The sequence below is a fragment of the Gavialis gangeticus genome, unplaced genomic scaffold, assembly GCF_001723915.1.
Source record: "Gavialis gangeticus isolate Ggan-Ray unplaced genomic scaffold, GavGan_comp1, whole genome shotgun sequence".
Taxonomy (NCBI): domain Eukaryota; kingdom Metazoa; phylum Chordata; order Crocodylia; family Gavialidae; genus Gavialis; species Gavialis gangeticus.
In genome coordinates, this window is record NW_017729019.1 from 7262365 (window position 1) to 7279076 (window position 16712).

Sequence of the window (16712 nt, forward strand, 5' to 3'; positions counted from 1 at the left end):
GGGGCGGGGAGGAGAGGGAGTCACTTGAACATAAACACAGAACAAGAAGCAAATTGAGTCCTAAAGCCACGCACCCAAATTGGAGGTTGTGCCTGCTGTTCTCGGTAATTTCTCAGTTTGCTTCAGCATGTGGTTGCCCATCAGCAAATTGTATTTATTCCATTGTGGAGCTACTTGAAGGGCACGTGTCAGAAAAGAGATGCTGGCTGCCAAACACTTCTGTTTATGGCTGGCATTTACACCTGTGCATTTTGCCTTTCTGTAGAGCTTTAATTTTTGCTAATTTTTGTAAACCGAGCTCCACCAGAACGTGGCTTCTCATTGTTTCTGTAATGCCTAGGACGCCAAGTGGCAAATGCATCAGAAAAGAATTAATATGGGGCTAATATGTTGCTGCTTGCAGTTTTATGCAGGGACCTGCACTCCATAGTTGTCAGAAAAGGCATAGTAGATTATATTTTTAGCCTGGTAAAGCCCAGTCTGCCTGCTTACAAGCACAGGTTTTTTGTTTCCCTCTCCTGCAAACTGAATTGTTGCCGCAGCTTCTGACTTCCCTGCCCTGATCTGCACCTGCGCTCAGCTGATTAGAAGAGCAACTTCTGCATACTAGAGCTGTGGGTACCATTATAAGAAGGACTGAGTGCTGATAATGCACTTGGAAATGCATCCCCAACTTCCGGGAATCTCTTCTCACTGGAAGTCTTAGAAATCACCTTGACCGAGAATGGAGATGCCCTGTCCAGGCACTAGATACGGCATAGAGTTGGCTGGACTTCAGGCAAGTGCGCTGCCTTCTTGCTGCTTTCCTTGCTTTGAATCTCACCTGGGTTCTGGTGGGCCAAGCTGTGGCAGGACGGTGTAAGCAGCACGACCTTGCACAAGCCCTAGTGACCCTGGCTTTTATGCGTAGCTGGGAAAGAAAAGGTGGCAAAACTCAGATTCTTCAGAAGCAATTAGGAGTCGGCGCTCTTGAGTTTCACCCCTGACAACAGCTCCAAGTCAGCGTGTCCTTGAGAAATCACTTCCCCTCTCCTTGCCTGTCTTTCCCTAGCTAGAAAATGGGTATTATGCAGAACCTTTGATGTTCGGAAATCGCTTTGCAATGCAAACACAACACGCCAGTGCGGACCAATAGCTTTCGGGAGATGTGAGCATTTGCATGGAGAAAGTGCATATGGATGTAGGCAGAATTATTTCCCCATCCTCACAACGGGGTGGAAACCAGCAGTGGTACCCTACAGTGGCCTGTCAACTTCTCCTGTGATGCAAGATGCACTGTGGATGGCAGGAAGCTCCCTCCAGTAAAACCTCCTTGTTCTCCCCGCAGACTTTTCCTGGCTGCTGCAGAAATGTGGCTAACCTTGCTGCGGTCAATGTGATCCCAACTTCAACTCCTTGTTCCCCCTGGCACAGTCAGCTGGAATGTGCATCTGCCTGGGTAAAATGCTAATAGTCCCATGTTCGGGCTCCTGCAGCACAGACTGTAATCACCCCCCTCACGTGTGCCGCAGCCATCCCCACGCATCCATCCCTTTGGGGCTTGCTTTAGTCTAGTCTTTCGCTGCCACCTTTCTGTTCTGCAGATGTCATTGGGGTCTAAATGGAGGTGGGCTCAAGCTGCAAGGCTGAGATCGGCATCCAGATTGCAGATGGCCACAAGTTTCAAGCACGGTTTGGCATGGAGCATTTGGGGAGGGGCCGCCTCTAACTGGAAAGGGATCCTGGGAGGTTCAGAATAAGTCAATAGGGAGTGCCTGGTTTCTTGAATACTTGAGTTTGTACCTTCGGAAAAGGGAAAGGGGTTTTAAACTGTAAGTGAGGGCATTCCTGTTCTGCGGCCATGCGCTAGCTGTGTGCTCCTTGGTTGCAGAGTGCAGTGCCAGGGCAGCTATAACTAGTTATGGGTCCAGATGCTCCAGAGGTGGAAGGTCAAGTCTCACTCCAGGCTTGTGTCAGAGGCTGCCCCTGGTTGACCCAGCTATGAGTAAGTACCTGGTTATTCAGGCTGAGCAGAGAAATGCACTCAGACATGATGCCCTCCCACATGTCTCCCTTGGGGGACATTGGCTTCAGGGACAGATGTGCCTTAACCATACAAGCCCACTGGGCCTGTAGGCTCAGGTGGACCTTTGATCTTTTGGATGCCCCTCAATCACTCTTGCATTTGGCTTTAGGTCAGATAATGAGCATAAAAGCCTTGTTCTAATTAAATTCTCTGCCAGACTCTTACTCACAGGCACCATGCTGCAGTATTTGAATTGCAGGAAATGTTATTTTTGTAGGGATTTTTTTTTCTACATTCACCAAAAAAACACACTTACCAGAACCTGCATTTTTAATTAAGGACATTTTGATCAAATTTGACCAAATTTCAATTTAAAAATAAGTAAACAATAAAATTTTAAACTAACTACCCTTTGGAAACAAAGTACTATAGTAGCCAGGACACAGGCAAATCAGGAATGACCACAAAGACGGTCCGTTTGCATTGTGATGTTGATTACCAAAAATAATCCATAAAGAAATGTTCGGTGTGGGGGAGAGAGGAAACGGACCCTGTTTGTAATGACTGGATGTTTAATCATGCATAGAGATGAGGCTGAATTCGCACCCTGGTGCACTGCATAATGCAGCACTGATTACCAGCAAGCAATCTTAAAGCCAGGATGCATCTGCAGTGGGAGGCATGCAGCACCACGAATCAAGCAGAGTTCCCATCCATGGCTGTCTGCATCAGCACCAGGAATGCATTTTCCCTCCATGCTTTCGCTGGCTCTTTGCAGTTGCTTTTCTGCTTCTCACATCCTCCTTTCTTTTGGCAATCTGAAGGTGGTTACTTAGTGGGGGCCAGGGGGAAAAGGATGATCCTTGTGCAATGAAGGATGCGAGTGCTGAGAAACGGGGACAAAATCCTGGATAAATGGGGACTTCAGGGAAGCCCCAATGAAGAGGGAGAGGTGGTGGTGGTGGGACATGGCCCCGTTGAGATGCAAAAATGGAATATAACCTGGGAAACCCCAGCACCTCGGGTACATGTAGCCAGTAGCACACAAGATGTTGCGACATACGACGCTAAACGCTGGGAGCTTTTCAGCTGGAGCAGTGCTGATGTGGTGTGCGTGTTCAGAACGAAAAGCTGTGAGCTCTACTGAGACCCGAGCGTTTGAAGTTAGCAGATAGAGGTGAAGGAGTCGTTTGTAAGCCCACGTACAAGTAAAATGCTCTCTGATTTCCCTGGGGAAAAGATCAGGCTCTGGGGAAAGGAACCTCCATAATCTGTCAGATTGCACCGAGTAGTCATAGGCCTTTAAATATTCGGAAAGAGCATCTCTTCATTTGAAAGAAGTTGTGGACAGATTGCAGGATTTGGGACTACACTTTCCAATCTGGACTGAACAGCTTGCGGGAATTAATGCCGCCACGTATCCCGCTTTGTGGGGAGGAGAATACAGCACCAGGCATTGAGATGCACTTTTGAACTTGGGGAAAAACATTTGAGGAAATGCAGAGAAATGGTGCCATCTCCTTGCTGTTAGTTTTCCACAGTTGGGCCATGCTGCCTGCATAACGATATGGATGATGCCGGCACGCGGAGTTCAGATTCAAGGCTGAATCTGGACTGGGTAGGCTGAATCCCCATTCGATGACGTCAGGATCTTGCAGGCTCATTTTGCGAGATTTTTGTAGTCCATGTCGCTGGAAATGTCACAGGAACAACAACTGGCTTAAGCCAAAATGTCACAACCAGAGTGTAGGTTTTCAGGCAGAATCTGGTCTGGAGCCAGCCCCCATGAAGACACTGCAGAGTCGGAAAGCCACGGACCATTTGCAGGGTTTGGTATAAGGTACTGGGCCTGCAGAAAATGTGAGGCCAGCCCAGTGTGGAAAGGGAGACCTGGATTTCTATCCTGGGATGCTGCAGTGGTGTGCGCTGGCTGAATTCTGTGGGCTCGGACTCCAAATTGGTCTCTGGTTTAGTTAGTTTACAGATTATTTGAGAAACCAGGGGTGGTGTCATGGTCCTGATCATGGTCATGAGACCAGCCAACACAGCCAGGCCACGGAAAGGGAGACTGCAGTAGAGTTTTGGTCTGTGGACTCGGCAGCTCTTTTGCCGGGGACCATCTCAATGCTTTCACGCTGTGTGATGTTGCTTCATAAAACATTGCAACCTTAATCGTTTTGCCTAGTGACCCCGTGGCATTGAACTATGATGCAGTGGACGGCTGCTTTAGGCCCTTCATGGTGCAGTGGCTGAAGTTTAAAGCCTGTAAGACAAGGCTGAATGCAAGGAGGGAGACCTCACGCTTCGTTGCTTGCATAGTAGGAACCTGGGTGCCAAAGACTCATTCTCAGTTTTCCAGCGTGCCAGGAAGTCTTTTGTTGAAAGCTCCAACCCACAGACAGCTTGAGTCAGTCTCATTGAAACCGACTGAACCGTCAGGCAAGTGACGTGGCCGTTAATAACCCCAGGTGTGCGCGCGCGTGTGCGTGCACGTGTGCGTATGCACAGGCACCCCCAGAGCAGCTCTGTTCCTTCGCATTAGTGCAGCTCTCCCCACGCAGTACGAGGAAAGGTCGTGACAGTGTGGGCTGTGTTCTCGGCGGGCATACAGCCGTGGGCTCGCAGCACAGCGTGTCCCGAACAGCACACCCACACACGCAAGCACGGCAGCAGATGCATGGTGAGTCACACCCACCGACATCAGATAACAAGGCCCTGAAGGCTCCCAGCTTTCACTTGCGTTGCCCGGATGAGGGGCTGGTTTTAGTGGGCTTCTGTTGTGTGCTGTCGTTCCTGAAAGCGTTAAATTAATAGCTCTGGCTCCAGCCCAGCCAGGGATGTGGAGTCTCATTCCAGTCAGTCCTTCCCATGCCTTCAAGCCAACTGTGCAGTAACTCTTGCACCCCACAGGTCTGAGAATGCACCCCACTCATTACGGGGAATAGCCCTGTATTCCTCAAATCTCTGTAGGACTCTGCCCCTGCAGCACAGTCAAGGAAAGCCATATATTTTTCTTTTCCCATGAGACCCAATCCACTACACTGCTAATGCATCTTGAAGCTGACCTGCAGAGCCACCAGCAGACCAGTCCTGGGCTTCTCCCTAGCATCCGATGACATGCACGGTGAATTGTCCCCATGGGCTAAACACCATTAATTAGGCTCTCCCTCCCTCCCATTCCTTCTTTCCAGAATGCTACAAACAACCAAGATTAGGTAGAGAGCTACTAGATAATAACAGGAACAGATGTTTCTAAAGACCCTATATAATATTTACACATGCGTTCACACTTGCATACTCTTTAGGCCATAGGAAGACATAATGTACCATTTTTAAAAGGAGAAACCGGGCTTAATAGTTGAGAGCTCCATTTAAGCCAGTCTGGCAGTGGCCAGACAAGGTCATAACATTGGATCAGCGTGACCTGAGGAGTTTCATTCCTCAGGTTTTTCAGGACAGAAGGGTTTCATTATACAACCATTTGTGTCAGACACCATACTAGCGTGCGTTACTCGGGTGATCTCTCTCAAATTTAGCAAATGTGTTGACTTAACAGATGGTTGGCTCGGAGTAAGGAGTGCTGAGGTGCTGCAGAAGTGTGGATAATTCAGCGCTGCTGCCTAAAAGGGGCTGGAGCTGTTACTCCTGTTATGGGTTGGGAGGTACTGCCTTCAACTCCATTTTGGAGATGATTGTATTGGCAACAGGCACGGCGACGATCCCAGTATCCCAGCCAGGGCTTCTAGGGAGGTTAGAGTATACCTCCAAAAGTTTTCCCCTGCACTATCACTTGGGAAACACATTACTTGCTTTCTAGCCTAGAAGTACGTGTAGTGTTGCTGTCCGCTCTGAAATAGCTGTCCTTGTACAGGGGGATTTTTCATGCGTAATGAGACTTTCTAAAGCAGTCTGAGACAAAAAGGGGGAGTATTGATAGATGAACATAATTCATGCAAAATAAATCTAAGTGTTGCCAAATGCTTGCATGTATTTTTGGTTGATAAGAGAAAAATATGTAAAAGGCAGGAGGGGGGCGTGGACTCGAACTTCCCCTTAACTGGTGCTGTGCTGAAATGGATGTGATGGCTGGCCCGTTCAGCTGAATATAACACAGGCCACAGATCAAAATCATTTCTTCTGGTATAAAAAAGGCCAAGGAAGCCATTTGTATCGCTCTATCCAGACGGCTTTGGAAGACTTGTACTGCTTTAGTTCAGACCTTGTCTCACAATTACGCTGCCCTGTCACCATTTCTGTTGCAACAGCTGAGCTGGAAAATCCTTCGCATCAGCAAAAAAACACGAAAGCTAAAAAACCCCCCAAAAACCAACCCCAAAACACCCAAACCTTTTAGCAATCTGTAATCAGGCAGAATTGGGGAAGTGGAAGGAGACTCGCTGAGGCGTGCAAAACTTCTCTCAAAGAGCACAGAGCACAGCTCATGAATGGATCGGAGTGGAGGCGGGGGCGCGCAGTGCTGCCAACCTAGCGGCTTGAAGATCTGTGAATAAAGCCTGCATAAAACACAGGACTGCCTTAAAGCTCATGGGCACTGTCACTAAAAGGAAAGTCCCAGCTACCTTAATGTTTGGTTTGGGGTTTTTTGAGACTTTAGTGTTCCCTTGTTCCTTTTGCACTCATGGGAGCTAAATATCTTCCTCTCTCTCAAAATTTACAGCAGAAATCCTCATATTATTGCAGGATCTCAGGCACTGGGGTTCCCAGAAAGCCTCCAAATAACAGGAGACTTCCTAAAAAATTGAAGTTGGCTGTAGTTTGGGAAGAGGAATGAACGGGAGAGGGGTGCAGGGCTCTTGGGCTTGCCTCAGGGTCGCAAGTCCAGCTTTGGTAACAACTGCGCTGCAAATTCAGACACTAGTCCTTCAACTGGATCTCTTTGTATGACCTTCAGTGTTTACCTGGAGCCCTTGGACGTCAGTGGGGAGCTGCACGGCTGCAGTTTTCAAGCCCAAGTGGGGGCATTTTTCAGGTTCGTGAAGCCCACATGCATCTGCCACATGAACAGGCTAACACAGCCACAGGGAGAGCCGTGAGAACTTGTCTGGAGGTGGGAATATGTGGCTAGGTTTTGTTGCTAGCTGGCGCCTTGCTATCAGTGGACTTCCACCAGGGACGATTTGGGCCCACCGGGTTTTAAACAGCACTTTTATTGATGAAAATTGCCATTTTTGGAAAAGTGAAGCATTTTTGTTTCTGGCTAGGTTGTTCAGAGGCACAAGCAAAGACACGTTCAGCTTTGACTCAGTCTCAAGAAGTATCCCTCCCCTCTCCCCCTTAGGTGCCTTGAAACATCCCAGCCTAAGTGCTCAGTCTGCTGCCAGATGACAACACGGAGCTACTTGGACATCCCCCGTGGTTTCTCTGCTTAATGAGCAGTTTGGCTCGGGACATGATCACTTGGTTAATGGGGGCCCATAAAGTACCTCTGCATCTGCTCTCAGGGCATAATTCAAGTCTGTGTGCAAGCAACAGAGGTTGTACACCCAGAGTTGACGTGGAAGGGTTATTGCACATTGGATTTGGCTGGCTTTGCTCGTTTATGATGGATAACTGTGACCCAGAAAGGTGTGCGCGCAAGGGGGGAATTAGTTACTGTTTTTAAGTGCTGTCACCTCCTCTCTTTTCTTTCCCGGAGCACCGCCAAGGGGGCCTCAGCCGCTCTGTCCTGATGAGCTGCGTAGCCAAGGCTAACACGTCGGAGGATGCGTTGAACCTCATGCTTAAAATCTTCAACCAACCTCTAGCTATTAGGGATTCAGTGGGGACCTAATGTGGGCAGACAGACCATCCCACAGCTGCCTGACATGAGGTTTCTTGCACCCATTTTAGAGCCCTTTGGCACCGGCCGCTGTTGAACACAGGCTGTGAGGCTGGGTTGACCACAGATAGGATCTGGTGTGGCACCTCCTCTGCGCCCAACACCTCGCAGCAGTGTGGTGAGATGAATTTTGCAGGTGGCTGTTGCAGTCCCATTAATGCCCAACGGCCGGAAGCTTTCATCTGAGCGCGCTGGGATCGGCCGCTGGCATTGCCGGAGCGACGTAGGAGACTCCGGCAACGTGACGGGGAAGGAGGGACCCTGCGTAGTTTCTCCCATTGTTTGCCAGTGTATTTGTACAGATGGGTTTTTGCCCATGCAAACAGCTAATCACCATAATCACGTAGCCTTTACTACAGGTGTCTGTTCCTCGCAGATTGACGAGTCATAATATCATAGGACTATAGAAATTGGAGGAGGAGAGACCCATTAGGTCATCATCAGTCCCATCCTGCCCAGCTGGCTTGCTCCCCGTGGTGTATTCTCCAGGGCCATCCAATTTAGCTTTCAATATGCACAGCGAGGGAGCCTCCCACCGCTTCTGTGGGGAGAGCAGTCTGTGGCTTAACCCCAGGCAATGTTCCCTAGCTTGTATTTTTTTCCATCTCTCCTGACTGACTGTTTTTTGCAATAGGCAGAGGGGGGGAAGCTCCCGTCTTAGCAGCATCCCAGGCTGCAGCAGCTTATTTATATTTCATGAATCTGGGCTTCCCTTGCTTGCCAAATGGCCCCTCTGCACTGTTCTCCTGTCTGGTATCACACAGCCACAATAAAACCCTGCGCAGAGGAGAGGAAGTAGCAGCCAGGAGCCAAGCTGGGGATTTTCCACTCTTCGCTGCCCTGCCTTCATTTGCTCTGAGCTGAGCGCGAGCCGTCCACATGTTTGTCACCGAGGGCCGATATTTATAATGCCTCTACAGACAGCATCGTAACTCAGATATGACACGACCGCCGCGATACAGAAAGCCCTTTTAAAGGGATTTGCTTGGTGTAAGCAGGGTAGTTTATCCTCCTTTGCATTGTCCCTTTAATCTGCTTTTAGTCTTCTAGATATCATGAAAGGGGAGGGGGGGTGGCATTCAAAAGGTTGCAAAAGCTTTTTTAAAACAAACCTGCCCACACATGCTGGAAGACACTGGTCAGACCTCTCCAGGTGCTGCGGGGGGGTGTTACCGTTTGGCAGAAGTCACTCTAAACTGGAGCAGCTTTTCAGTCTGGTCCATTGGGAAGATCTTGGAAATGCTAATAGCCCCCACCATGCAAGGCGTCTGTGTGCAAGTCCCTCTTCGGCACTAATTCGCATCATCTGGGCGTGTGAAATTCTCCGGGGCATCACGGAAGCCCTTCAGATAGGATGCATGTGGTATTTAGGCCCTTGTCAGCCTCTGCCCGGGAGTGATTCTCTTTTTTTTCTGTCCTGATGAAGTCCAGCGGAGGGTCTTCCATTGAGTCTAATGAAAGGCCATTACTTTTCAACCCCGCGTGGTCCTGTTCTTTCCCCCTGCACATCTGGAGTGCGTAGCGGGGAATGGGACTGGCCCATTGACCTTGTTAATGAGAATTTATCCTGGAGCAAAGCTTGCCCAAGTGTCATAAGAGGCCATGTGGCCGGGTGCTTGGAACAAATGAGCAGGGGCCAGAAGGCTCTGTGTTAAGCCGCTGTCTCGCTACATGACCCCTGGCACGTCTCCTGACCTTTAGCGCTTCAGCCAGTCCAGCTGGAAAATCAAGTAAAAGGCAGAAAGCTGCGTAACAAAGAGAGCATGCGGCAGAGCGAAGCTTTCCTGGCTCCAAATGTGTCTCTTGTTTAGTAACGCGCCGTATTTGTATTGACAGGACATAATGATAACACACCAATTGTTGCAGCCAGTCAAGGATGCCCTAGTACCTGGCAGGGGATTTCCTTAGGGATTGGATCTATTTCCAGCGCGGTTGTCGTCAGCTAATTTCAGCCGTGCTTTTGAATTCACAAATGAAGGCGGCCCTTTTGGCAGCAGGGGTGGTGGGAGTAGGTTGGTCCGTGTTTTTTGATGTTTTAGATGCAAGTAGATCTTAATAAAAATAAAAAATTCCTTCTTGGTTTCCTTCCAGAGATCGTTCATTTTGCCTTTTTCTTGATTGGTTAATTCTGCATAACTCAGTTAGCCGGTAGGCAGCGTGTGATGTTCCTGTTCTCCTCCCAGAATGAATGTCAGATTTCTCGGTATAATTCGCGATCAAAATTAAATTAGGCTGGATGTCCATGAGCAGAACAAACAATGCACCAGTGAACAAGGCACACTTCAGTTTGGCATCTAATTAATTGGAGTTCGTAAGAAGTCTTTGTCACTGTTTACCTACCTTTAGCCCTTAGAGAACAAAGTCTCATTCAGTCGTTACAATCAGCAAGATTTTCTCGAATTGTTTGGAAATCTGTCACTAGACTTTGGTGAATCGCCTTGGCTATAAGATATTGTTGTTGATCAACATGGGATTCCCTCCCCTGCTTCCCTGGGCTGATTTTCTTACGAGTTTGGCACACTTTGACTGTAAGGAAAATAATGGGAGCTGCTGGCTGCGGAGCTCTCCTCACTTCTGTTCCCAGCATTAGGGCTCTAGGGCCCGGCACTAGGTCTACACGGACCCGATTTGCACAACCAGAATCTTGTTTTGGCTTCAGGTGCATCTTAAACCGAATAGCCTGGCTTGGGCTGCACTGGTCCAGATTTGTCCCAGTGTAGGGGAGAGGAGAATTTGGATATGGGCACGCATTTAAAAAGGGAGGGTAGGGAGAATCCAGCCCTTTTAAATATTGTTCCTATTAGTAGCCCAGGATAGAAGCGCAACAGCACAGAGGTTGCAGATGAAAAGCAAGTTCTGCTGCAAGAGGGAATGCGAAAAGATGAGCTGCGGCTGGATAAGTCCTTACACTGGTTCCTCGACGTTGCGTTATTCTGAGCGGGGCACTGTGATCGGATGGGCTGAGCGCAGGCCTGGACTTACAAACATGCTCTGTCGCTTTTCTCTTCCTCTGTCTGCTTCCCTCAGCTGTAAAGCAGGGGACCGGACCCGATGATCTTCCAAGGGCCCTTCCAGCCTTACAGTCCATGAATCTAGGTTAACCTAGGTCCCAGGTGGGGTGGGGGAGACGTGAAGATTGAATAGTGATTATCTGAGCAAAGCTCTTGGAATACGTTTCACTCCTAAGTGTCGTTATGTGTCACAAATGGACCAGACTCCATTCAGTTCAGATTCGTGAAGACTGACTAGAGCACTTGAATATCTATCTATCTATCTTTATATATATCTATCTATATAGGTAGATAGATAGATAGATAGATATCTCTATATAGCTCTCTCTATATATAGACTGTGAGCTCTTTAGGGCAACACCTTGCAGCACAGGACCCTAGTTCATCACCAGACACTACTTCAGTCAAATTACAGTCAGAAAAACCGCCTCTCTTTTTGTCAACCCCCCCACCGCCCAACGTAAATGTAGAAAATGGGGAGTGCAGTGAATTTACAAGCAGCTCCTTAATCTGTAGCTTTTGTTTTTATTTTGCAGTTGAAAAGCCAAGGAATTCAGCTACACAAGCAAGAGGCCAGCCTGCTTTCCTAGAGGGAACAGGCAGCATCGCCCTGTCCAGCCCTTCAAAATGGTAAGGCAAAGGTACCTCCTCACCTGCACAGGAGTTGTGTTTGCTGTCTGCCTGCATCACATCATCAGAGCCATCGAGGTCCCTCTGGATCGTAAGTTCATAGATTTTCAGCTTTCTTTAAAAAAAGAAAAAGAAAAAAGGAGATTTGCATTTAACTTGCCAGAGAGCTGCAGGGTTTGATGTTAGAGCAAAGGGCAGAGGAGCCAGAAAGACCCGGGCTGAGGTCCTGTGACCTTGAGCAAGTCACTTGAGCTGTGAGAGAGAGTCAGGAAAATCAAGTAAAAAGCAGAAACTGCTGTGAAAGCCAGATGCTGTGTCTGAGCTAAACCTTTTCCACGGCAAAGAAACCCTGTCCTGATGGATCTTTAGCCTGATCCGTCATGTCAAGTGCAGCTGCGCAGGAGCCTTGGCATTTTCCTGGAACGCGTCACGTGAGAACTTGGATATCTTTTTGCGGCCTGGAAAGTCATCTCAAGGAGTCCCTAGACTGTTACGCTTGCTAAATCGTTTGGAGCGCGAAGCTATTGAAGCCCCTGTTTTGTGGTGGTGCTACCTTGCGCTTATAGAAGCACGGCTTGCCTATGGATGAGGAAGGGGGTAGCCCTCTCCCTCTGGCTAGGCTCCTGCAGAGATGTGCAGGGTAGCAGCTAATAAATTGTGATTACACTTCTGAGACGTGCTTGGCCTCTGCTGTGGCATGCAGCGTCCTCTCCTGCATTGACCATCCGGCCTCTGTTAAGTGCCATTCTGCAGGACGACCGCCTCTCGGCGCCAGCAGCAACACGGGCGCACCCAGCCCAATTTTACTGGCTGCTTGAAGGCATTGCTGCCCCACAGGTTACTCCTGTGTTGCGGCCCCCGACGGCAGGCGTGCCCCTGACAATTAAGAGATGCTGGAGATGTGCGGTACGAGCGATTGCCATGGATACCATGTCCAGGGCGCTCCTTGGCGGAGCAGAGCATCTCATTAGGAGCTCTCTCAGGCAGACACCGTCATCAAGGAGCCGATGGGCCTGGTCCCAGAGGGGAAGAGAAAAGTGGGTCATCAGGAAGGTTGCATGTAGAGCTCTGCCATTTCTGTCCCCCTCCATCAGGCCTTTTTGGGTTAATTACTAGACAAGGCTTATATTTTATTCAGGAGGCCGGGAGGTGGCATGCAGAACGCAGGGTAATAACGCTTCTGCCGAATAAGCTTTTTTGTCTTACCAGTGCTTTGAAAGCATGTTGGCTTCTTTGATCCTTTGGATGGGGAGTGTGGCCTATGGTTAGAGCATAGCACTGGGGATCAGTGCTTGCACGCTGCGCCACTTGGGCCAGTGATGTTGTCTCTTTGGGCCTCAGTTTCCTCCTGTGTTGAAGCAGTAGTGAATCTGAATATTATATTCTGTTTCTGTCATGTTTTTGTGTTTTATTGTAAGCCACCCTGAGCCTTCTTGGGCAAAGAGCAACACATACCTCTAAGAATGAAATACTAACCACCCCTACTTCCTCGCAGAAGTCGTCGTGACTGTAAAGTGCATGGCCATCATTGTAAAAACTGGTACAGTGGTAAGGCCCGATTGCAGGCTAAAGTCGCATGGCACTTCCTACTGAGATCTGAGCCTTTACGTTACAAAACCGTTCTAGTTGCAGCCACGCTAGACACGAGTGACATGCTCTGTTTCTTCTCTGTGTTAAATGGCAAATGGAAGGGAAAAGAAAAGCTAAGGCCAGAGTTGTGAGAGAGGCTTTTGGACGAGGTTTGAGAGAGACAGGAGCCACAGGGTAGACCTCTCCCACACCAATACGTGTGCAAAGAGACTACGGGGTGCTGATTCGGCAGGGTGCTGACACTGATTTCTACAGCATTACTGTGAAATGGAGGAGACCCCGTCCCGAGTCCCTGCTCTGCCAGCCTCAGAGGCATTTGGGCCGAAGGAGCGTTTAGCTGCCGCTGTTGTTTTAGCATTTGCACGCGTACTGAGGAAGAGTTTTATTTTGTGCACACAGTTTGGTCGTGTCAAGAACTTTAAAGCCCTCTCAGAAATGTCAGCTTCCTGCAATGGAAGCAGGGGCAGTGCAGCCAAACAAAACCTAATTGATTTTAAAAAGAGCTTCCTGCTGCTGTTCCTTGTGCTTTGAATGGAGGAAGGAGTCATTTTTGCCTAGTCAAGTGTAATGTGACCTTAGAAAAGTAAAGAGAAACACTTACAGCTTGTGCTGTTCTTGGAAGAATATTAATGGTTGCAGTGCCCTTTCTTAATAGCTTTCTACCTCTGTCCCACCTTCTATGCAGGGCACTTGCAATGCCTTGTTAATACAAGTTGATCCTCACAGCGTGCTGTGGGAGGTAGGGAAGTAACATTATTTTTTGGTTTGTCCATTGCCTTGGTACGTAGGGGCTGATCAGAGATAGCTGAATGCAGCTATACAAGGAAAACTCTCTCCAGTTTTGTCTTGCCAAATAGTTAGACACCACCATGCTGAGCTTTCATAGCTAGGAGCTAACAGTGCTAGAAGCATCCTCTCTTGGCATGTTATAAGCACCTTCTCCGACATAATAGTTCTGCTCCTAAGTGACCTGTCCACACAAAATCTACAGCAAAGCTAAGCTAAGAGCCAAGGCTGATCTCCCTTCATGGAGCCATTCTCTTCTTTCCCCATCCCTACCTGGATGGTGAGCGTTTTCTTTTCTGCCCTGGTCTGCGCTTGGTTTGAAAGCAGAATAGCAGCAACCAACCCTTCTTGCCAAAGCTGCAATGCAGACGGGGCCTTGACGAGACTGTGTGAAGCTAGAGGAGAAGAACCAAAGGGAAGGCCATTCCTGGGACAGGATGTGCCCATCTCCCCCGACTTCTCTCTCTCTAGGGAAACTCTAATCAACTCTGCGCCATACTGTGGACATGAAAGCTGTGGTTGCTCACCAAAGTGACCTGACCTGCCCTGCAGGCTGAAGAAACCCAAAAGCAAGAGTGTCCCAAATCCAGCAGTGCCAACACCCCCACCCCCACCACAGCCAAACTCAAAAGGCATCAAGTGTAGACCCCTCCACCGCAAGCATCTTAGAGATGCTGGGGAGTTTGGTTTTTAATCTCCCTTTTAACCCAGCCAGGGATTGCATCTCCCCAGCCCTCTTGTGGCTGCCTATTGTGCGTCGCTGAGACTGAACTAATGAATTCATCGCTTGAACTTGAAAGGTTACAGGTTTTACTAAGGCAAGCAGGTGGTGCATAAATAGCCACAGCTGCTCCTGGTCTGTGCTGGGCCCCGATAAATGTGCAAATTACAGGCACTCCGAGCAGATGAGCTCTGTGTGCCACAAACCGCGCAGTCTTCCCTCCTCCACGGAGATTAGCTGTTTTTACAGGTGCAGGTTTGTGCATGGTAGCAAAGCTCCATAGGGGTGGGAGGAGGCCTGGATAATAGATTGGGATGCTGACCCCTTAAGCTCCCTCTCAGAGAGCAGAGAAACAGCTGCTTGCGCGCAGCCAGTCCAGCTGGAGCTTTGTAGAAAGAATGGAGGTGGAGGCTTGGGAAGAGCGAACACATCTCGCTCTGCAGCCTTCGTAGCAAAGAGACGGCCGTTTTCTCCTGCGGTTAGGGTGACGGACGGGGAGCGGGGAGATCCATGCTCTCTCAGTGGCTCTGTTACTAACTCTGGTGTGACCTTGGAAGAGTCATTCCCCTTATGCCTCAGTTTCCCCAGTTTCTAAACACGAGGAAATTACCCTTCCTCTCTTTGTGGCGAGTCTTGTGAACACTGGTGTGAGCGTGTGCAGATTCAAAGCACTCTAGAAACAGCATGTAGGATTAATTTATGTCTTTGTTAACTGGCTGGTTTAGAATAGAGCTATAACACAGCACTTGGAGATGCTTTAGTGTCTTCCAGTTGTTCAGTGATGCACAGCGCATGGTGAATTCATGAACCAGCAAGGCTACCAAGAGCTACCGAAATATGGCTTCTTTTTAATTTTTTACCTTGTCCGTCCTTTCCACCTTACAAAAGTTTTACCTTAAACCAGAAGAGCATCAGGGAGGTTTTTAGCTGTTAGCAACAGGAGAGGGGCAGGGCAGGGTAACCTCACACTTGGCTCCGCTCTCCAGCAGGTCTTAGCCGAGAGCAGGCGCCTTCGACCTTAAGAATCTATTGAAGTAGCTACAGGGAGCTCTTAAACCTCTCTCCTGATCTAGCCCTTAAATAAACACCAGCACCTGAGAGCACAGGCCCTGATGAAGGGCTGATGCTGTGTTATAAAAGTCCTTGGGCTCAGCTAGGCTCACTGAAAAAGCCACATCGAGTCTTACGCAAACCCCACCGTGGTAATCTGATTGCTTGACAGCTGGCACCCTGTGATATACCCAAGGCCAGTGGTGCCGGCTACACCTGACCATAGCACCAAAAAGTTTCCTCATCTAATGTGATCCATACCTTATGTTGCAGAGGAAGGAGACCCCCTCCTCCCCCCCCTAGGTTTTTGCCATACTGACTTGTTGAATGAGGGTGAGGAAATGCCTTCCCAACCCCAAATCTGGCCATCAGTTAGATGCCCAGGCACATTGGTAAGGTTCACCAAGCAGAGATCTAGGGCCGAGGTGTTCTCTGTAGCACCTTGGAGCACGGGTCCCCTCTCTCTGGTGTCTCATCTCCAGCTGTGGCCAGTCTCTAGTATTTCAGAAGTTGGTAACAGGAAGGAGAAAGCCCAGCAGAATACATATGGCCAGTTGTACATCAGGGAAGGATATTCCTTCCTAACTCTGGCAGGTGACTGACTGGGGATGTGAAGAAGATTTGATGATAGTCGCTGGTTGAATTCAAAGCCGCTCTTCTCACAAATGTGTTGAGGACAATCCTGTTTTCCCTTTGGGAAGATTTTCAAGTCGTGAAGTTATGATGCAGAAAAGGAAGTATGTCCCATAGATGTATTTCTGTCTTGTACTTCGAGTGAAGAGGTAGGAGGGATGCATCCCCTACGATCCTGCAGCTGCAATAGCTTAACAGCTGAAACAAAGGAGGGTATAAAGCAGCTGCGACACCTGAATGTTTTCAAATAAACAGGTCAGAACTGCTTGCACCCATGAGTGTTAAAGGAACTAACCAAGGCATTTTCTGAACCACTAATATTGATTGTTAACAAATCTTTGAAAGCTGGGGGAGTTTCAGAGAGATTCAGTATTGCCAGTATCTTTCACATATGTTACACAAGGAGTTAACTGCTCAGCATGACACGAATCCCGTATTGGAAACAAA

At 48.7% G+C, this 16712-nt stretch overlaps 1 protein-coding gene across 21 annotated transcripts in view; it reads left to right on the forward strand.

The window, feature by feature from the left end:
* NFASC (neurofascin) overlaps positions 1-16712 on the forward strand; it is a 107927-nt gene that overhangs the window by 10980 nt on the left and 80235 nt on the right. For all 21 annotated transcript variants that reach the window (XM_019513943.1, XM_019513944.1, XM_019513951.1 and 18 more), the window contains exon 2: positions 11392-11576. In XM_019513943.1, the coding sequence (XP_019369488.1) occupies positions 11483-11576 (94 nt within the window). In that variant the 5' untranslated portion in view covers positions 11392-11482. The remainder of the gene's footprint in view (positions 1-11391; positions 11577-16712) is intronic.